At 39.6% G+C, this 23,535-nt stretch overlaps 1 protein-coding gene across 1 annotated transcript in view; it reads right to left on the reverse strand.

Moving 5' to 3' along the window:
• Window positions 1-18,912: 18,912 nt before the first annotated feature.
• Window positions 18,913-23,535, reverse strand: part of CD2AP (CD2 associated protein) — a 104,369-nt gene continuing 99,746 nt past the window's right edge. The window contains exon 18 of the mRNA XM_067752745.1: window positions 18,913-21,862. Coding sequence (XP_067608846.1) covers window positions 21,821-21,862 — 42 coding nt within the window. The 3' untranslated portion in view covers window positions 18,913-21,820. The remainder of the gene's footprint in view (window positions 21,863-23,535) is intronic.

The following is a 23,535-nucleotide window of genomic DNA, read 5'->3' on the forward strand; positions in this document are numbered from 1 at the left end:
ACTATTACTATTACTATCATTAATCATTTTGCCTAGCTGACCCCTTACCCTGCCCACGCTTTTCTGGAAACCGCCTACATCTTCCGGGTTTACCATGCATGCAGCGATGCTGAACGATGGGCCTGTCCGGAGCTGGCTGGGTTAGGGGAAGGCAGCTGACCCAAGCTGGGTGGACCAGTCGTCGTCATCCCAGGAATTTTCAGGAAAGAAACGGGACTCACTCTCTTCTAGAGAAGCTGAAAAAGACAGCAGCCCACAGCAGTAATTTCCAACTTTACACATTAGGATTAGCAGAGGAGGTTTTTTTTTTTTTTAATTACCAAGGTCTGGTTGTCAATGTCCAGAGCCACTGAATCAGAATTTCTGGCAGTAAGGCTCAGACACTAATATTTTCCCAAACTTTTAATTTTGAATAATTTCATTACTACTGAAAAGTTGAAAGAATAGTACAGTGAACCCTACATACCCTTCACCTAGATTACACTATTTGTTAACATTTAGGGATGAGTGGATTTTTTTTTTTTAAACTCTCAAGTGATATTACTATAATGGAGTTGAGAACAACCCAACTACAGAAAGAAAAATAGCACCAAATGAAGTAGATACACCAAGAAAAACAAAGGTTATGAAGAGCATCCTGGTGGTACTCTTTATAATCCTGTATTTATAAGATCCTGTATTTCATTCCCTGGGTTCTATGAGATACCCCAGTATCATCATCATAAAATCACCTTCAGGGCTTAAAGTAGTGTGACTTAGGAGTTTGTTTACTGCAGTCAAAAGATTCAGGAATAATATGCAGAGGTGATAAAATTCTATAACCTCATCCCTATATTAAAAACAACAACAGAGGGTTTATTGACTTGAGAGATGAAGATTACATTAAGAGGAATATATTTTTATAAAAACAGAAGCCATGCATTCCCAAGAGAGTGGGATTCAAGAAAGTAGACCATATGTTAAACTGTGGCTTTGTGGAAGCGTGTAGCCACTGTGTTCTAACGTAGATTGTTTTGCCACTGGTGTTAAGTCAAATCTTGCACAAAGCAGGCGCCTTACCAGGGGATTGGGGTGGGGAGGGATGAGAGTGGTTTGCCCCAGTGGGGAGGAGTATTTTATTACTGATGTGGTTTAGAATCACCAGAACTTGCTGACAATAGAAGTAGACTGACTATAAGTTAGTTCTATTTTTTTAGACATATTTAGAAATATGATTGTCTATAGACACTACTCCCCGTTATTGGTTATTGCCTGGACCCAGGCAAAACACTTCCACTCCCAACCCCTGTGCCTCTGCTCCCATGTCCAATTCTAGAAACACCAGGCAGTCACCAGGCTTAGAGCTGTCCCCTGATCTCATCATATCTGAATAAGAGTCTTGGTTTCTGTTTAAAAATTTCATTTATTGGGTAAAAAGACAATGATGCCATAACTCTTTATCATGTAAATACTTTTGGAAAGGGATTTGGGTCTGTATGATCTTAGGATACAATCCCTAAAGACAGAAAATAGTTTTTGCTGTCTTTTAAGTTTTGCAATTTTTAAGACTAAACATTTGCCCAGAAATGTACCTGAAATCATTTCTGCGAGCTACAAATAAGTTGATTTTTCCAAACTGTAAGAATATGCATGAACTTTGTAGGGAAAATTTAATAAATCCAAATAAGGTGAGGTCCATGCAAGCCTCACTCTTTAATCTGCAAGTTTACTTTAGAGGGGAAAAACTCAAGATTCAAAGGATAAAAGTTTCTAAGCAGAACTAAACTTTCAAAATTCACACTCAACAAATACTGACAAAGAATCCTTCAGAAAAAGGAAGCGATAGAGATAAGCATCAATTCCAACAATATTTTAAGGAAGGACATGGAAGGAAATGGACAGGGAGACGTCTATGTGTCCTCCCCCACCCTCCCCGTGCAAAGAACAACACAAGGCAGACAAGCTTACGAGCCAAGAAAAATCTCTCCAAAGTTTATATTCCTCCTGAGAAAGTCTGATCTGAGGAAAATAATGTCCAAGATCAGGAATTCTTAATGCCATAGGTTAGTATTAGAAGTGCAGGATTTGTGTGTGTGTGTGTGTGTGTGTGTATCTGTGCATGTGAAGGTGTAAAAATATTCCTCTGTATTCAAGGAGACTTTAAAGCTGGTGATGTCTTGATAATAAGTCAAAATTATAGATAAAACATTACAAAGTGTGATGAGGGAAAATAATGGTTAGAAAAGTGAATTAGCTTCTGTAGTTGTACTTAATCACTTTCAGGTCATGAGAAGATGAAAATAATTCCTTTAAAGATTCCAGTTTCCTGGACTCTGTTATTTGCATGGGATCAGAGAAGCAGAGAGTAATCAGTAAAAGCAAAAATATTTTCATACAGACTAGTGCTCTTATTGAATTATGTCAAGTGCCCCCAGGTTACCAAATTCCTTTTGAATACTTACTCCCTATGTTCAAATTACAAAACCTCGGAAGTGTAGAATCATAATTGGCTGCTCACCTCTGAAATTCTCCCAAGGGAGTCCTTGGAGGAGGAGGAACATGGGACTACTCACTGTGGCTAGACAACAACAAAGTCACTGGCAAATTCGCCCCACTTCCTGGCAGCTGGAGACGCAGGTGTCAGTGGCTTTCCTTGGCCGTATCTTGCAGCAAATTAGCAGGCTGAACTCCTGTATCTCTGAGCTGTCAATTTAGCCCTGAATGGTGGCTCCCCAGGCTGAGGCATTCAGGCTGGCCTTGCTCCGGCACAGGCAGCCAGCCCCATACGCAGGGGCCCTGCAGCCTGACAGGCAAATCCTGCTTGGGAATAGCTCCTGAGGTGGGAGGGACAGAGTACCGGAGAATGGATGAGTCACACACTGGGTGACACACGCAGACTCTCACAGATAGCCAAGGCTTCCCTTTCTGGCAAGGGATCCAGGACTATAGAGGTGGCACAAGATCTGCGGTACTTGGCCGTAGCTACTAACGTCCTCATGCATCTGCCTAAGCCTGAAAATGGGATATAGAAAACTCAAGTGTCTGTGCTTGGAGCTCTGTCTTTGGCTGGCTTTCTGGTAACTAGGATTATGGTAGCATGGTTCTCTAACTGTTTCTGGATGTCCCTAGTTCAGGTACCAGGTGGCATTACCATTCCTAACCTCCTTGTGGTTGGAGGGGTCAGGCAAGTTGCTCTGCCGTGGTGACCAGCAATTCAAAATGGTAGCCACTCCATCCTGGGTTCCTGCTGACCTGTGATGGGCATGAGCAAAATGTGACCCTTGATTGTGTCTAGTTGTTGAAATTTGGGGGCTATTTGTTACTTCAGCATAACCTAGCCTCTACTGACAGACACAAGGACCAAGGCTCTTGGAAGACAACATGCAGAGTGATGTGTCTTTCTAACTTTGAAACACTCACAGATCATTTCCAAATTTTTTTAGCATTCATGGACTTTCTAGCTCACTGAAGACTACACTCACATTTAACTAAGGCATGGTAATTTTCAAAACCCACATTAAGGAGTTCTTGTAACACAGTGAGAGGTGCTCCTCATTTTCAATCGCTGAGCTCCCTCATCCTCATTTTGCTTCCTGGATTGCTCTGAATCTTCTAGGGAACAACCAGAGATTTGAGAATCCCCTTTGGGGTTGAAATCCACTCAAGTCCATTCATCAGATGGAAAAATTCAATATTTTCGTTGTGTATATGCCATATACCCAGTGTCCCATATGTTTGTGGATATATTGATTTATGTAAATATCACTCCTGACTGCTCAGAGCTCACAGTCTAGTTGGGAAGAAAAGAAACATGAATGTGGGGAATGTACAAGGCCTCCTCAGCTAAGAGTGGAAGCAGTAAGTCCAAAGCAAGGAAGGGTTGATGGAGGCTGGCCCAGGGCCATTTCATGGAGTCTGCAGGGCCAGGTCAGGCCTGGAAGGACAAGTCCAATTTACACTGATGGGCCAAGTTTTGCCAACAGGAAAGACTGAGGCTTGTTCATAGTTCATTTGCTCGGTAAACTTTTCTTGAGCATCTACTAGAGACCCGGAATATAAATGATGGAGGTGTTCTTGGAGATCATCCAAGCCCAACTTCACACTGCACAAAGGAGAAAACCAGCTCATTTATTTTTACCAGGGAGTCTCAACTTTTGAAAAGACAAGTACTGGCCCAAATTAAATAAAGCAGAGCTCCCCAGCGTGGCTCCAATCTCGTCATCAGTCACTCCCTGACTCACACATTACACGCTGGTAATGCCTTGTTGAAGCTTTTTCATCGTGTTGTTTCAAGTCTCTGAAACTCCAAATCAACTGTCTCTTTCTTGAGGAAGCCTCCTCCACAGCCTGAAGTGAAGCTGCGTATCCTCCTTCTGCACACCGTTACCTTACCCCTACTTTTGTAGTGCTGGGATCAGAATGTTCCCATCTGAAGTCATCTTCACCAGGGCTGCCACCTAACCCGTCTTGTCTCGCTCTCGCTTACAAATTGGGTCACATTCCTTCTCCTTCCCATTAGCCCCTCCAGCAGCCTGAAAGGCCTCTGCCCATCTCCACCCAGAGCTTCACCTGGTGACTCATTCTTGTCCTCAGGTGTCTCCTCTGCTGTCGAAACTTCCATGACCAACTAGCCTGGCCCAGGTCCTGCCTCTACACCACCATGGTACAGGGTACACAAGACGGACACCACCTCAACACTGAGGTTTCGGTTCAAATGTCATCTCCTCAGAGAAGCATCCCCTGATTTGGTAGTCATTATTTACTTACCCAACGTCATTCTGTCTTCTTTCTTGCCAAAAATCTAGATTTGATAACTCATCATTATTTTGAACCAGTTGTGGCAATACAGGTCCTCTTTGCTGGTCACTGTAGGCAGATGACCATTCGTGTTCTATGAGCCTTAGGAGAAGTCTATTGGGAGAAAAGAGAGCTTCTAGGAGGGATTTTTCCTGATAAAATAAGGGAGCTACACTAGGAAAAAAATAGTTACCTTGCCCCTCTTCACCTACCCCTTTCTCCCTTCTGGCTTTGGAAACTGTAGGAGGATGTAATGTCTGCAGCTATGGCAGCTATCTTGCAACCATGAGGCAACAAGCCTGAGGAAAATGTCAATATGTTGAGGATGGAGGAATAGAAGGATGGAAAAGCCTTGGTCCTTAATGACACCACTAAATTACTGAACCCACTCTGGGATCAATAACCTCTGGACTTTTAAAATAAATAATTAATGCTCCTAGGACTGCTGTGACAATTAGGTTTTCTATTACTTGTAGCCAAACTGATACTCTGATTGTAGCACCCCAGTCATTCTCTATCATATTCCAATATTTTCTTCATACGTATCACTAGTGCAAATGATCATACTTATTGGAATATTTTGGTTAATCGTCTTCCTCCACTAGAAGGTAAAGACCATGGGGGCAGGAACCTGGTGAATTTTATCACTGCTGTATTTCCACACCTAGAACTGTGCCTGGTGTTTTGTAGGAGCTCAATAAATACATGTTACACAAGTGATTGGATGAATGAACACCTCTGGTGACAATTCTTAGTTTGTTAACTGTCTCTTATAGCAGATTATAAACTCCTTTAAGTCAGACACCTAGCTTTTATTTATTTTTATTTCCTCCCAAAGTAACAGACTGCTTGGCATACAGTAGGTAATTAATAAATATTTGATGGATGGAGACATGATTTTGGACCCTTTCTTCAATAACCATACCTCCATGTAGGACACAGCTCCTGAGCATCTAATATAGGACACCTTGGTGAAGGGATTTTGAACTGTCATCTCATGGCAGTTAAGCTTACAAGAGGATTTTATGAGAGTCTTAACCTGGCAAAAGATTTTAGAGATTGGCCTCGTAGACCAAACTTCCGATGAAACACTTACAGTAATGAAGAGCTGATCTCCTCAGAAGTCAGTGCTTACAATCACATTGCAATTATATTATTCCTCGAGTGGACTCAAATAGGTCTCTATGTGACTGACAGCTATTGTCTTGTCTTTGAAACCCTGAAAGAAAGGCCTTCTCCACATCTGCACACTAGCAGCTGAACCTGGCGGGAATAAAATTACCGTATTTCACTGCCTCTAAGATGCCATTGATTAAAAGATGCCCGTTGCTTTGTGGACCTCTCAGAAACAACAATGCAGGTAATTAAACTCTGAATCAATGCTAGGAAACCATGGAACAATACCAGAGTGTATCTCAATTTCAGAGGTGTGACTTACAATTGATAAAATAGAAAATATATTTATATTTATCACTTTAAAATAACGAATGCAGAATTCCACAGCCCCTTCATGGGTTGGTCAGTCTTGCTGTGATTCTCTGGCAGGCTCATTCTGCCATGATCCTGGATGACTGATGAGATACATTCGCTCTCTTCAAACCGCTGATGTAACTTCCCCCCCAGTCCTCACACCATCAATCTCATCTCACGTTTTACAAAGAAAATAGAAATGAGGTGAGAACTCTATCCACTTCTCACCTCCAAACCCACAAACCCACCTTCACGCAGCCCCACCTTCTCCTCCTTCCCTCCTGTCATGTTAGAAGAAGCATCTGTCTTCCTGTCAACACTTGTCTCTTCCCAGGACCTCTGTCCCCATCTCCTCAGATCTCCTCTAGGGTGACGTTCCATTAGATTTCCTATTTCCTGCCTCATCAACCTCTCCCTCTACAATGGATCATCCCATTAACCTTCACATATACTCAAGTCTCTTCTTTCCTAAAAAACCAAAAGACTAGCTCTCCCTCCTACTCACTCTGCCCCACGACTTCCTTCTTAGCTAACCTTCTCCTGAGAACTGTCCACAAGGGCTGTGTCCACTTCCTAACCTTCAGTTCTCTCTCAATTTTGCTTCCTCTTTCATGCCACTGCAGCCATCTGTACAAAGGTCACCGGCGTTTGTTCTCCATCTTGGTGACCCTATGTATTAACTCTGTGTTCTCTTCTTGCTTGCTCTCTTGGCAACCCTCCACTCAGTTGACCACTTCTCCCTTTATAGAAACACCATTCTTTTTGTTTTGTTTTGTAGCTGACCCTTTTTAAAAAAATTTTTTTAAATTAAAGTGTAGTTGATTTGCAATGTTGTGTTAATTTCTGCTGTACAGAAAAGTAATTCAGTTAGACACATATATATTCTTTTTCGTATTCTTTTCCATTATGGCTTATTACAGGATATTGAATATAGTTCCCTGTGCTATACAGGAGGACCTTGTTGTTTATCCATTCTATATATAGTTTGCATCTGCTAATCCCAAACTCCCACTCCATCCCTCTCCCACTCCCCTTCCTCTTGGCAACCACAAGTCTGTTCTCTATGTCTGTGAGGCTGTTTATAGAAACACCATTCTTTTTTAAAATTGCTTTTCTTTAATTGCAATAAAGAAGGGTTACCATTTGTAACCATTGAAAAAAATTGCTAGTGTTAAGTATATTCACATTTTTATGCAATCCAAAGAAATATATAATATAAAATTCACTATTGTAACCATTTAAAAAGATTGGTAGTGTTAACTATATTCACATATTTATGCAGTAGATCTCTAGAACGTTTTCACCTTGCAAAACCAAAACTCTGTACCCATTGAACAATTACACCCCATTATTTGCACCCCCTCCCCTGGTAACCAACCTTCTACTTTCTGTTTCTATGAGTTTGACTTCTTTTGATATCTCGTTTATGTGGAATCATACAATATTTGTCTTTTTGTGACTGGCTTCTTTCACTTAGCATAATTCCTCATGGTTCATCCACGTTGTGCTGAGTAATATTCCACTGTGTGTGTATTACTACACGTCTGTCCATTCATCTGTCAACGGACAGGGGGTTGTGTGTCCTCACCTTCTGATTTCCTCTCTGGTCTCTTCTCTAGCAACTTCTGAGTGTGGAGTTTCCCAAGCCAGCTCCTCTTCTCTCTGCTTCACTTCCTCTCCTCCCTCCCTTCCTCTTTCTCTTTCCCTAGAGGAGCTCATCCAGTTCCACAGCTTAGAACTCCAGCCACGTTTCTTTCCTAAGCTCCACATTCACATGTCAGCAAGTCCTACGACTTCTTCCTCAAAAGAGATCCCAACTCTGTCCATTTCTATCTACCTCCATTGGTCCAGGTCATCTTCTCTTGCCTGCAGGAATACAAACACTTTCTTAATGTCTCCCTGATTTCACCCTCGCTCCCTTCCAATCAGTTTTGCAGAAATCTGCTCAAACATATGTTCATTAGTATCATTTCCCAGATTCAAACCTATTTTCATTGCACTGAGAATGAGGGCTATGTACCTCAAGGGGCCTACAAGGCCCAGTTCACCTGGGACCTCCTGCCTCTCCAGCCTCACCTTGGGGCTCTCCTCCCTCTGTCCACTCTGATCCAGATGTGAGAGTATCCTTTCAGCTCCAGAAACAGACCAACCTCTTTTCCACCTCTGGGCCACTGTGTATCCTGTTTCTTCTGCCTAGGCTCACTCTTCTGTGACTCTTTCTCCCCAGCCCCTCACCCCACTACCTTCTTCAACACACACACTCACACACACTCACACACATACACACCGATCCCTGTGAGACTGGCTATTTCTCCTCCCCTAAGGTGAGGAGAGAGGCACCTGGGAGCAAATCTTAAGGAGGCTCTCGATCTCAGGGCCATGGAAGTGTCGAACCTACACTTACATAAACCTGAGAGGGAGGGCCTCCTTAAATTTTGTGTCCTAGACTACTCTCCTGCTTCACCTTTGTCCAGCCTTGCCCTCTCTGAGGTCTTAGCTCCAGTAAACCTTTCAGGGAGGGCTTCTTGGACCAACTTCTCTAAATAAGTCCCTTCATCCTTCTACCTACCAACCCCATCATCTTAAATTAATGCCCCTTGTTTGTATCTCTCAGTTCATTTTTTTCCAATTTCTAATTATCTACAATTATAACTATACAATAGTATAATTTTATACAATTATAATTATCTATATCTATCTATTCATTGATTTGGAGGTTGTCTGTTCCTCCTCTTCCAGGAAAACAAGTGCTGTGCTTGTTTTCAACAACAATACGCAGTAAATGTTTGGTTTTGAATGCATTTAATAGCCATAGGTACTTCAACCATCCTTGAAGGTGCATGGCCTCAAATTCAAATCGGTCCCTGGTCACCTTCTTCTGCCTTCTGGGGGTGGGAGGAGAGGGAAGAAGGAAGGAGGGTAAGAGTTGCCACAGGACTGATTTGGGAAATAAAGCTTCTGAGCTTTTTGAATTTTCAAGGGTGAAAAGAATTCAAGTATTACTAGATCCAAAATTTTTGGAAGGATCCAAAGAAACCTTGACAATTAACACAAGATTCAAAATGTAAAGGCAATTTGGTATGACATAGCGGCCTCATTTCTGACAAGTTATAATAAAACTTTTGTTTCATAGCTTAGAGCAACATTTCATTTTTGACAGCTGCCCAAAAGACCACCAGAAAACTCCACTGATCAAGCAGTGCTAAGGCAATTACACCCATTATACATAGCAAGAGAACACCACTTTGATGGCCTTCATAGGTGTCAAAAGAAGGAAGTCAGGGGAGGATATTTATAGGGTTGTTAGGTCTTTTAAAAAATTAGGAACTGGTTGAGAGTGGGCAGAGTTTGTAGTCCAATGGCTTGGCTAGGTGGACAAGACCAAAGTCTTCAGCAAGTCTTGAAGAGCAAGAGGTTACTCTTGATAAAGAGCTCTTTTACAAGGTTCAGGGCTTATCTTCCAGGAATAAATATTTCCTGGAGAGCAAGGTCTTAATCTATTTTTGTGTATTTTCTGGGTTATTTCACATCAGGACAGGAAAGAACGCTCAGTTCCAGTACTGTTTAACATGGGAAAGTACATTGCTTTGAATTCTCAGCCATCTGGGGATTCCCTGGCAGTCCAGGGGTTAGGATTCCACGTTTTCATTGCAGGGGACCAGGTTCAATCCCCGGTCAGGGAACTAAAGTCCCACAAGCCGCACAGTGTGGCCAAAACCAAAAACAACAACAAAAAACTTACTTGTAAAGTTCTGAATCTCACCCTCCCAGTTTTCACTTACATCCCCTCTTCCTTGCCCACCCCTCACCTTTGCTCAATTCCGTCATTTAAGTAGTCAACAACTTCATTTCCCATCTTAATCACTAAATAGGCTTTTAGGCTCAAATTTGATCTGCAGGTGATCTTGTTATCTTTCTCTTCCAGTGTTATTCTCCATCCCAGAATAAGCCAGCTGGCTAACTCTAAGAGTCTGATTGCTGGAACAGAGTGTGATGGTGAATTACTCCCAAGAGCAAAGTATTTCCTTTTCATTGTATTCATCAATTTACCTCAAGCCACTTCCTGCTTTCTTTTTTAAAGGACTAGTCCTTTCAGCTCAGTTCCTGTGGTTGACGGGAAATAATCAATAAACAATCTATAATAAGAATAGAAAAGAATTTTATTCAAGCCAAACTGGGGACTGTAGCCCAGGAGACACAGATTCAAGAAGCACTTGAATTGTGTTCCGCTGGACTAAAAAACAGCGGAGGCGTATATACGCAAAAACCACGAAGTTACATAAATTGTTTGTCAAGAGTTAGGACTGCAACTGACAAGGTGCTTGTCAAGTAAGGATTGGTTGGAGTCCAGAATGGTTGTGTAGTTACAAGGGGAGACCTTGAGACCGTAAGGTTGTAGCTGGCAGCTGCTAGCGGACATTGTTTCCAGAATGGCTGGTGGTGTCCTTGACTCTGAAACAGTTCAGAAAATTCAAGTTCTCAGTGACGCAGGAATGTGTCTGAAATCACATCCACAAAGGCCATCCGGCTCCATTTTGAATGCCTGAACCATAGTTAGTCCATTTTGATTTTTCAATGTATTGTCTTCTTGAATGGTTAAAGCAGATGTACAATGCATATGGTTTAACAGGCCATAAGACAGGCTGTTCTAATTTGCATAAAATTCAAGTCAAATCATGTGTAAGCCAGAATGACTTCTCCATATCTCAATATATGAACATTGCTTCCACCACTGTGTGGTTTAATATTTATTGGCCCCTCCTGTGGAGAAAAAGGGAACCTCCTACACTGTTGGTGGGAATGTAAATTGATACAGCCACTATGGAGAACAGTATGGAGGTTCCTTAAAATAATAAAAAAAGAACTACCACATAACTCAGCAATCCCACTCCTGGGCATGTATCTGGAAGAAAACTATAATTTGAAAAGATACATGCACCCCAATGTTCATTGCAGCACTATTTACAGTAGCCAGGTCATGGAAGCAACCTAAATGCCTATCAACAGAGGAATGGATAAGGAAGATGTGGTACATATATACAATGGAATATTACTTGGCCATAAAAAATAATGAAATAATGCCATTTGCAGCAACATGGATGGACCTGGAGATTGTCATACTGAGTGAAGTAAGTCAGACAAAGACAAATATCATATGATATCGTTTATATGTGGAATCTAAAAAACGGTACAAAAGAACTTATTTACAAAACAGAAATGGAGTCACAGATGTAGAAAACAAACATGGTTATCAAGGGGGCAAGAGGGGAGGGATAAATTGGGAGATTGGGATTGACATATATACACTACAGTATATAAAATAGGTAACTAATAAGAACCTACTGTGTAGCCCAGGGAACTCTACTCAATACTCTATAATGACCTATATGGGAAAAGAATCTAAAAAAGAGTGGATATATGTATGTGTATAACTGATCCACTTTGCTGTACACCTGAAACGAACACAACATTGAAAATCAACTATACTCCAATAAAATTAATTTTAAAAAATTTACTGGCTGCTCCAATTCTGTTTCACTTCCGGACTTATGTCCCAGCACCTTTATTCAGTGTGGATGCTATTGTTTTCCTGGAGCCCTGTGGTTTTTGGTCTCAGGTGAAGGGCTCTAGACGCACCTACTTCCCTGCCTTTGCAAGAGCTGGTGGCCTCGTAGGTAGACATCACTGACTGTGGAAGCCCTCTCCAAGCTGAGACAACAGTAACCCCCTAAAGAGGAGAAATTACCAACTGTTCATGTACGTGGCACCAAGGACAAGAAGGTGTAACACTAAACACACTGCTTTTGTAATCCGTATCTAGAACGTTAGAACTGCTATTAAAATTCAAGATCCTAATTTTTCAGTTGAAAAAACAGACCCAAAGATGTGATGAAATTTACCCAAGTTTCCTGAGAGGGGGAATGCAAGCCCAGGTTAGAATCCAAATCTCAACTCTTTTCCCCTAGTTCAAGAGTGGAAAAACTACTCAATAGTGAATAAAAATACTGAAATGCAACTTTCCTTTGCCCTTTGCATTGTCTATAGACCCTCTCTTACAAAAACTTATTTTATAAGAAAAAGAAGACAATTCTTATTAATTCAATTTAGTGCCATTCAGGCCCCCATTCAGGGGGTTGTTTTTTCTCATAATCCAGGACCTTTGTTGCCATTAAGAATCATAGATAATCACTAGTTCTCACCTGCTCAGAATAAGCCCTGAGCCTTTCCCAGCTGATACCAGCCGATGTGGAACGTTTTGCTTCTCCCGAAAGCCCACTGCAGGGGCCTGGCTGTTCTGTGACTTGTTGGTGGGAAGAGCTGTGTGATGCTGTCCCACCCTGGCCTCCTACACCGCATGTTCTACATCTTCAAGTCCTTCAGGTGACTATGCCCTTTCTGGGGTAGTACTGTTCCCTGCTTCTGTGACCCTGTAGTCATGTCATCAACCACAAGATGGACATTTTGACCCCCTTTTGGAGAGAAAAGTCATTTTCTGCTTAGAATTCGAGCTGAATCTGGATTTGCTTTTTCAGTCAGGGTCATGGCACCATGGACTCCCCACTGACCACCTGCTCTGGGCTGTCGTGTCGGACCCCAACTCGGTGTGAATTGTACGAGGCCTTTGGGGAAAAGACAGGTGGCAAAATGAGAGAGATTGTACCATAATGTCTTTAAGAAGCCCACAGCACAAGCTCACTATTTTGTGAGCTTGTTACACAAGTGACCCTGGAGGGAATTTGATCTGGTAGATATCAGAACACATTGCAGGAAAAAATGGAGAAACAGGAGCAGTTCCCAGAGAACCAAGGGCAGGAAATGACCAATCAGGTTTGAGGAAGAGCCAAGGATATGGCAGCAACCTGGAGTCAAAGGAGCATCACCATCCAACAAGGAATGACAAACAGAGCAGAATGGTTTTGTTGCTGCTGTTGTGACGTGGTTATTCTCTTAGAGGAAAAAAATGTGAAGCACCTGGTGCCCCCTTTCTCTCTCTTCTCTGAGTACACGATCAGAGGGAAAGGCTTTATTTATTTATTTGGTTGTGCCGGGGCTTAGTTGTGGCAGGCGGGCTCCTTAGTTGCAGCACGTGGGCTCCTTAGTTGCAGCAGGTGGACTCCTTAGTCATGGCGTGCGAACTCTTAGTTGCGGCATGCATGTGGGATCTAGTTCCCTGACCAGGGATCGAACCTGGGTCCCCTGTGTTGGGAGCATGGAGTCTTATTCACTGTGCCACCAGGGAAGTCACGGGAAAGGCTTTAAACTGTAGCAATGATTTTTTTTTTTTTTAGATCTCTTATAGATAAGGGAAGTGACAAGATTTGAGTGACTTGCCAAGTTCACATGGCTACTAACTTTAAGAGCCAGTTTTCAAAGCCAGATCTGTCGGATTCCAAAGCGTCAACCCTTTTCAGTCTGTCATGTGGAACTTAGCGGGGAGGGAGCTAGGGGAGTGCAGTGGCTGTGTCCCAGTTCTGGGTGAATTCAGTGGGTTGGAACCTTCTGCAATTGTTATTTGCCGCTTCTACCTGTATTTGAGGTTTACGCAAGCTGCTCAGGAGAAGCTGAGCTTCATTTGACTGCCATCTAGTGGTCATTTGATCTCTGTAGGGAATCTAAGTAGAGTTTTTGTTTCTCACGTCTGCTGAAGAGCCATGAAAATCATTTAAATTTGCAAAGATGTACATCAAGAAACAAAGAATGTTCCCCCAAATCTTAACTTATGTCACACAGAGAAATCTAAACAGACTATGAGATCACTGAAAATGAACTTTGTAAATTATTTAGTCTAACTCTTTTAGTGATAGGAAAATTTGATACTCAAAAGAAATATAAAGGATTACAAAGAATGTTCTCTACATATTATCTATGTAAAGAGAGCATATGATCAAAAGCACAGGCTTCAGAATTGGCCTGCCTAGGTTTAGCTCCATCCCTTATTAGCTGGGTGGCCTTGGCCAAGTTGCTTAACCTCTCTGAGCCTGTTTCCTCATATGTGAAAGGGTACAGAGAAGAACAAACCTGACTCCATACTGGATCTATTCCTTTAGCTCTAACCCTTGTGCTCTGTAGCCTGTGCTTACTCATGTTGGCTTTGCACCTTTTGTAGAAGAATGTTGCCTATAGCCTGAAATATACAGGATAGCCTAGTCTCAGGGCTCTGACCTTTAAAGTTATAACACTTTTCCATTAAACATTTGCAGAACAGAGAATAATATTTGTCTTGTTGGAGGTTTATATGAACATTATGACCAGACCTATGTGCACAGCTGCTAGAACAAAGGATTCCAGCACCAAGAAGTTTGCAGCTACCAGCCACACCCCCTCCCCTTTTAGTATAAAAGAAGCCTGAATTCTAACTCAGGTAAGACGGTTCTTTGGGACACTAGTCCACCATCTTCTCTGTCTGCTGTTTTTCTGAATAAAGTCTCTATTCCTTGTCCCAACACCTCATCTCTCCTGATTTATTGGCCTGTTTTGTGGGGAGCAGTACAAGCTTGGACTCAGTAACAAAAGATAATAATAGTATCTATGACATCAAATTGTTGAGATAGTTAGATATATAGATACACAGGTAGATTTAGATGGAGATTACATGCAACAGTGCTTGGTACATGGTAAGCACAATACATACATGCCTATTTTTAGACTAAAGGTAAGTTTATTATAAACCTTAGGGTAATTAAACTGACTACTTAAAGCCCAGTATAACAAATGTGTTAAAAGCATTTTAAAAGCATAATACAGAGCCTCTGGAAGCATCGCTATTTTATAATAATTGACATGATAGTGGTTAGTCCTGGGAAGCTATTTCAACTTGAATCCTTAAATAGTTGAAGAAGAAAGAAAAGGCAGGAGGAGTAAGTGGTACCAAACTATCTTTGTATTCCCTGCACCGCACTCCCAGCAAAGGACATGCTCGGCCCTACCCCACCCTGCTCTGTCAGCATGACCACTTTTTTTTTAATTAATTTATTTTATTTTGTTGCGTCAGCTCCCTAACTGTGGCATGCATGTGGGATCTTCCCTGACCAGGACCCCCTGCATTGGGAGCACGGAGTCCCAACCAGGGAAGTCCCAGTATGACCATTTTTAACTCATCATTTCATGTAATGCATTAAGGCTGATAAATCTCCTCACACCAAATCTTCACAAGTGACATTGGTCTGTGGTGATCAGGTTTAGATATTAAAGTTACACTAGATTCATAAAATAAATTGGGGAAGTTTCCACCTACAGTTTTGACTAGTTTAAATCAAGCAGTTAAAACACAGTTATGATCCCCTCTGGCCTTGCTGTCTTTTTTCGTGGTAGAGCCTTAATTACATTTCCTATTTATGGTGGAATTAGTCAATTAAAATTTCTATTTCTTTTTGGGCAAATATTCATTCTTTACCCTAAAGTTTCGTAACTTAACAAAAATGTGTCTTGGTGTTATAAATCTTGTCAATCTTCCCTCCCCACCCCCCACCCCCCACCCCCCGCAGGACATAGGGATTTTTGTTTGCAAAATCAAACCTTTGTTTCAGGACAATTTTCTTTTTTTTTTTTTTGCGGTACGCGGGCCTCTCACTGTTGTGGCCTCTCCCGTTGCGGAGCACACGCTCCGGACGCGCAGGCTCAGCGGCCATGGCTCACGGGCCCAGCCGCTCCGCGGCATGTGGGATCCTCCCGGACCGGGGCACGAACCCGTGTCCCCTGCATCGGCAGGCGGACTCGCAACCACTGCGTCACCAGGGAAGCCCCAGGACAATTTTTTTAAAATACATTTAACTATAACACATACACCTATAAAGATGCTTGTGTGTGGTGCCTGATCGCTCACCTTTGACTGCTGTCAGTTATTTGCTGACTAGAGCAGAGGAGCAGGAGATAACGATAGCTTTAATTCAGGACCGTTACCTAAAACACCCTGTCATCAAACCTGTTATCTTTCCTGGGAGCCCCTCGGTTTTCAGCCTTCAAGTTAGTAGGGCTTACAGCTGGTGTGGCTTCCCTTTCAGTTCCACAGCTCCATTCTGTTGTAGAGGATTCGGGTCTAAGACCATCAGATGGACATTTCAGAGAATCAGCATCTGGAATGAGGTCTGGGGAGCCTTATGTCAGACTTCAGGCTGTCCTCATTTTGTTCCAAATCTCAAAGCATTTGGGAGGTATTTTTATTATAAATTGTTGTTGTTTCCTTATTTGAGAAACAGATTTCCTTCAATCTCTTTCAATCTATCAAGTCGATTTTTCATTCTATTTATTGTCTTTAGTCAGTTTCAAGGGAGAGGATAAGAGTAAAAATGTCATGTCAGATTGTATTTGCATTCTGTTAATGTTTCGTAATATTTCTAAAAATGCACTATACCATGAAATGTTAACAATTGCCCTTATTAAAGAATTGAGTTACTCAGTGCACTTAAAATATAGTTTTACTTTTCATAACTTTATTCACACAATTTTCTAGGAACTGAAATGTAGCTAATAAAGACCACTTATAAGCTGATAGAAAAGAATAACCACCCAATAGTCGCAAAATGAAAACCACAACACCTTCTGTGATAAAAAAAAATTATTGGCTCTATACAAAAAATATTGTTGCCTATTTCTAAATTTATTTTCCTTTTATACAAGCATATTCACAATAAAGGTGTTAGTGGTAAAAATAAAAGCAATAATTGCTAGGATTCAGAAAAACATTTTCACACCCCAACACAGTCTAGTCTCTTGAACCTTGATTGGCAAGTCGAATAGACCCACGTGAGTTCAGCTTTTACTTCCTACAATGGGGCTAAATCTGAAAATTGTTCCTTCAGACAAAACCATCTGCACGGGCATTAGACAATCTCTAAAGTCCCTCAAACACTAAAACTCTACAACCCAAAACTTTACCATCATTTGCCTGCAAGGCTTAATTTATGCCCAGTGTTTGTAAAAGCCAATAAAAAGCAAGTAGAAATTTTCAAACTACATTTTTTTTTTAACTTAAACGACTTGCCACACTTATTTTCCATATTGCTTCATAGTGCTGTCTTATTCCTTTCCATGATTCAAATCTTCCCGATTTCTAGAAAGCCTGGAGTCATGTATGTGCTCAGCAAGAGTACATGGGCCTTGATGTCTTCCAGACTCTAGTGGTGCCCCTTTATGCGCGGTTTTGCTTTCTGCAGTTCCAGTTACGTGCAGTCAATTGCAGTCCATAAGTATGAAATGAAATGTTCCAGAAATAAACAACTCATAACCTTTAAAGTGCACGCCGCTTGGAGTAGCATGATGATCCCACGCCGTCCGGCTCTGGACGTGAATCACCCCTTTGTCCAGCATGTCCCGCCCATTAGTCACTTAGGAGACTAGCAGAATCACAGTGCTTGTGTTAAGTAACCCTTGTTTTACTTAATAATGGTCCCAGAGCACAAGAGTAGTGATGTTGGCAATTCAGGTATGACAAACAGTGCTTCCTTTAAGTGAAAAAGTGAAAGCTCTCGACAATAAGAAAAAAAAAAATCACATGCTGAGGTTGCTAAGACCTATGGCAAGAATCTTCTATCCACGAAATTGGGAAGGAAACAAATTTGGGCTAGTTGTGCTGTCGCACCTCAAGCTGCAAAAGTTAGGGCCACGGTGTGTGGCAAGTGCTCAGTTAGGATGGAAAAGGCATTATATTTGTAAAATACTTTAAGAGAAACCACATTCACATAAATTTTACTAGAGTATATTGTTATAATTGTTCTATTTTATTATTAGTTGTTAATCTCTGTGTCTTATTTATAAACTTTATCACAGGTATGTATAGGAGAAAACATAGTATTATGTGAGGTTCAGTACTGTCTGCGGTTCCGGGCATCCTCTGGCGGTCTTGGAATGTACCTGCCGTGGATAAGGGGGGATGACTGTATCTTGTTTTTTGTATTATATTTACCAGGACATCCAGTCGCAAGTTCAGAAACCAAAAAGTTTATGTGCAAGTTTATGCTTAAGGAACCAAGCAATGGGTGGGTAGTGGGGCTTCACGAATGACTGTAATCAGTCTTAAAATTCTTCTGAATTCTGTCTCCATATCTTTATACTCTATTTAGTTCTTCCAAATCAGCTTTTTCCAGATGACAGGAAAATGTAACTGTGGAGAGCTCCCATGCTGAGACTAGCTCTTTGTTTCAAATGTTTAAAATCTCAGTCTCTGAGTCAATAATTAATTTGGGCAAAGTACTCTCAGCTCCATTTCGAATATCATACAAATGAAAGCAGTATCTCCTCCAAAGAAAGGGATGCTGTATTCAAAATCAAGGGGAGAGGACATACTATGCCTTTTCTCTTAATCTCATGTGCCTAATTTACATCATATCCATCACCACAAGGTGCTTTTGAGAAGAGTAAATCAGCAGCTTCCATTTAAAAAAATCTACTCTATGGCAAGATAAGGTACTTTATATAAATCATTTCATATTCTCCCAATAATCCTGTGAGGTAGGAATTATCATCTCACAGTTCCAGGTAGAAAGAAAAGACTCACAAAGGTTTTCAGTAAATGTCACATAGGTCTAGAACTTTGAATGCTTTTATTTTACTATTTACATTGTTTCTTTTATTTGGAAAACTCAAAGTAATATAAAATAATTTTCATCATACTCTACAATCAGCATATGCTGAAGTTAATGAAAAATAACCAATAAAGACTGACACAACTGGCAATACTATTCTTTATTTTCTTTTTGAGGGAGAAGCACGCTTTACAGCACCTGTAAACAAGTCAGTGAAGTATACTGTTTTGAGTTTCTCCATAAATATATATTATTATTTTTTTGGAATGTTAGAATACCACAACACCAACTGCATTACATAACAGTTACTGAAGGCAAGTCAGGCTACAACAAGGATAAAATTTTATGGCTAAAAATATTCATAGCAGCAACTTTTAAAAGATGATTTTATTAAATCAAGTCATTGCACTTGGTCATTTTATTGCTACAGCAAAACAAGGCCATTAAATTTTAACACTTCTCATTTCTGATTTGAACTGATTGTCTCATTCTTTTCATACATTTCAAGTTTAAATGCAAGCATAAAATGTTTACCAACACATCTAGAGAGCACTTGGGTTTATTTTTTTCTGTGATCACAGTAAGAAGCATAAAAAGAGAATCCTCTGTTACACCAGGCCCATTCTCTCTTCCTATCTTCAGACTCAGATTTTGTAAAGAGGTAACAGCTTTATAGTATGACCAAAGCTTGGTGGTCGCACGCACACACACACAATACTCCTAATATTGAAATATAATTAGGAAAATTAGTAATATTATGTTTTTCAAAGAATAGCAAACATTCACTACCAATTTGGCAATGACAGATGCCATGCTGTTCACCTCTACTCTGTAATTTATACTCATTCACTAAAAAAAAAAAAGATTTACCCCCAAGTAAAAGCTATATAATTACATAGCATTTTATGATATGAACTTTATAAACAGGAATTAATAAAATTCCTATATCAAGAGCAAATACTGGTAAATTGCTAAAGTAATCATTTTTCCCTTTGATTTTGGTTTTCTTTTCTTTACTATTTGGTCAAGGGCAAGAAAATAGAGACACAGTACTTGAACTACTTTTCAATTCTGACTGAGGAGTATACAAGCAAACACTTTAAATGTCTCTCAGTACTCATGACCATCTTGATTTTATGCACTGGTGAGAAAATGACCAACAAAAACTTTAAGAACAGCCTGAAATCTGCTGGTAACTCCCCTACCCCGTTACTAGGGTGAGGAGGGAGCACTTAATCAGATCTTCCAGTCATAAAGCTGGAGGGTGATTTCCAGGGTACATTGTTTTTATATCTACCTGAAGACTTTCATGTTAAAATAAGACCTAATTTATTTAAGAAGAAAGAAATCATTCATTTGACAAGTCATTTAAAAACACTAGAACAGGAATAAACAATTTTGTTCAGCAGTGACCTCATCAGGAGAGCCCAAGGACTTTAAGAAGTTAGAATGTACATACTTAATGCACAGATTTCCCCAAAAGCACTAATTTAAGTTGTGAATTTACCATTAAGTAATTATGTATTGGAGTTTCTATTATTTTCTATTTCACTTTTATTTGAAACAATATGACAGAATTTCATTAACACAAGATTTCAGTATTTTAAAACTAAAATTTAAAGGAAAAATATTGCTTTGGGGGTTTAAAGAACACAAAATAGAAGCATGATAGATGGTACTCAAAATCTGAAAGTCATTTGCTATAATAAAGCTTAAAATCTAATTTTTTTTCAAAAAAAGATCAAATTTTCTACTTTCAATATAAACCCACATATTTTGAGACATATTATCTGTAGATAACATTTTTAAAAGTTCAATTGTTCATAAGTGACCGTGAAGAAACTGCTATTCACCCACTTTGTGAAAATGCATTTTGAATATGGCCAACTATTTGGTTTTAAATAAGCTGTGATGTTACGTTCTGTGACCTACTAAACACACTTTATAAAGCTGGTTACCTAAATGACAGCCCCAAATATCTCCACCAGTTAGTTTAGTCTAGTAGGTAAATTACACAATGTAAAACCTGAGTATTTACATAACGATAACTTGTCTAAGTATGAAACTGCATACTGAAGTTCTGAAAGCTCTGGAGTTTTGTTTTTCTAACATTACCATTATTAAAAATCAAATGGAGGGGCATGAAGAATTAAATCACAAGATTATGAAATGAGTAACATTTGAGCCTGTAAAATAAACAGAAAAGTACAGCAATAGGCTGGTGTTTGCATATTATATGTGCTGTAGTTTCTAGGCACAACAAGTTAAGGGTTAAATTGACATTTTTAGTTCCTTAGACCTAATGAATTTAAAATATAGCTCATATTTTCCCCAATATATTTAACAATCCAATACATTTTAACTAAATTCCTTTATGAATCCTATAGTGCAAGCAATAAAAAAATATTCCAAAAGTTGAAGAAATTATTTTAATTAGTTCATTACAGTTATTACTATATGCACGGGTGAGTAATCTGGTTTGTAGCTAGGAAACTCCTATTTCATCACCCAGAGTATCACAAACTGCAAACAAACAGGCACAACAGTGTAATCCTGGGTAAGAAGCTAAACATAAAAAATATATATATACAAAGTTCATATCCCTTATGTTTTATGGGAAAAGTAGTGACTATAGTTACTATAAAGCTAAACTGTCCCTCTCAAATGGTATATTTTACAGATTATTCGTAAAGATATCACCATATTTATAGTATAGATCTCTTTAAAAATAATACTACAAGTTTCAATAAAAAAAACTATTGTGAATTTTCTTTCCTTTTTATACAGATTCAGTAGTATTTTCAAGCAAACTAAAGAGTTTGCAATCCCAGCACATAAGAAATAAGGCCTCTTTTTTTTTCATATTGGCAAAACAAAATATATAAAAAAAAATTCACCCTCCCCCTACATTTTTCTATAGATATAATAGTTCATATACGCATATTTCTTTATCACGACATCAGCATTTGTTATTTTTAAGTAACAAGTCAGTTGAAGTTCATAGTGTTGCTTCTGAATCCCTGGAACACTGAGAACACTGGGTGCACGTCACTTCAAGAAGACATGATTACTTTTTTCAGCTTCTCTATTTCCACCTAAATGGCAACAGATAAAATATCTCTACTTTAGAAAAGTTTATTTATTTTATCCTATGTCATGAAGAGCTGATCATAATTTCAAGCCTCCAGATTTTGATTTCCATTCTGAAATCCAATTTCCAATGGTGTCATAAATATTTTAAAAGTTCAACAGATGAAAATGTCACAATGCAAGTTCCTAAATGACAGGTGACAACAACAAAAAAGCAGCTACAGTTGTTTCACCCAGAACAATGTTAAATAACGTGAGCATTTGAAAGATCTGTAAGAAAATCAGCCCTACAAAAAACAAGAGTATCCTTGAAACCAAACTAAGAAACGTACCCGTACCTATAATTAAACAAAGGGGGCAATACAGAATGTTGTTGCTTTTTTTAAAAGGACCAGTTTAGTTCTCTGTTTTTCACTTACTGCTTAGGTGATATCAGTAAGCCACTTAACCTCACTTGGTCTCAACTTTCTCAACTGTAAACAGTAGGTTCTAGATTAAATTGCCTTTAAAGCCCAGGAATATATATAAAATGCAGTCAATATGTTAAAAATAGTTCCACTGTCAGGCAGAAGACATTCTTCGCTTAACAGAAGTTCACAATTTAAGAAACGTTAGAAGAAAATTAGAAAAATTCATTAAATTTTCACAATAACTACAGAGTTATTTAACTTTGACATATTACGAATAACTAAGTTGAGGATCAAAGAGATTAAACACCATGCCAGTGGTTCCATGCCAAACTTGTACTGGTAAGGTCTAAGGCTTTAAAGCCCGCAGTTTTTGTACTCTCTTCCCAATTACATGGTATTTTGATCATCCCTGACCTTGCATTACATGTAGAAACATTTAGGCCTTACCTTCTCCTGATAGCGTCATCCCTCTCCCCAGCAATGCATACAAATAATACATGTTATGGCTAACTTCTGACAAATAGATCACTACTAAATGATGAGCATTTTGCTACAGTCAAAAAGTAAAATTTCAATAAGCTCACAATCTCCTAAGGGATCCTAACCATTCAAGAATGGTTTGCTAATTCCAGGATGTTTCCTGATATTATTCTTTGACTAATATGATTATTAGCCAAACATGTTAGTAGCACTGGATTGAGACAAAATACCTTCAATCTTCAGCCTGATGCACTATTATCAGCTCTATTCCAAAGATACATTAACCACTGCATGAATTTTAGTGCGTGAGGATGCATAGAAAACAGAAAGAAAAAAAAATTGGTAGAAGAGGGAGTGAGGGTGGGGTGAGGGTCAGGGTGGAGAATAACCCTGCACGCAGTCAGTAATACTCCTCACAGACTGCTGCTGGCCACATAAATTTAGGTATCTGGCAAATACTTGCATTGCTGGAGTTTCTCTTCTAGCATGTTTATGTTCATTGTTCATCATTAGTCCTCTGTACCACTCCTCAGTATAATTTAATACTATATAATGTCAATGTTATAGTAGTTCAAAGTATTACTTTTAATTTGGGGAGAAATATAATTTCTCTTTTAAACATATGATCCTAAGACTCTAATGCCTTATTAAGTGTATTAAGTATTGAACTTTTCCCACCAAAAAAAAAAAATTTATAATACAGGTCAGTGAGAGGCTAAGTAACAGCTGATTTTGCTGGGAAAATATAATCAAATGAAATTCTTCAAAAAAAAAAAAAATTCATTTGA

The sequence above is a fragment of the Pseudorca crassidens genome, chromosome 10, assembly GCF_039906515.1.
Source record: "Pseudorca crassidens isolate mPseCra1 chromosome 10, mPseCra1.hap1, whole genome shotgun sequence".
Classification (NCBI taxonomy): domain Eukaryota; kingdom Metazoa; phylum Chordata; class Mammalia; order Artiodactyla; family Delphinidae; genus Pseudorca; species Pseudorca crassidens.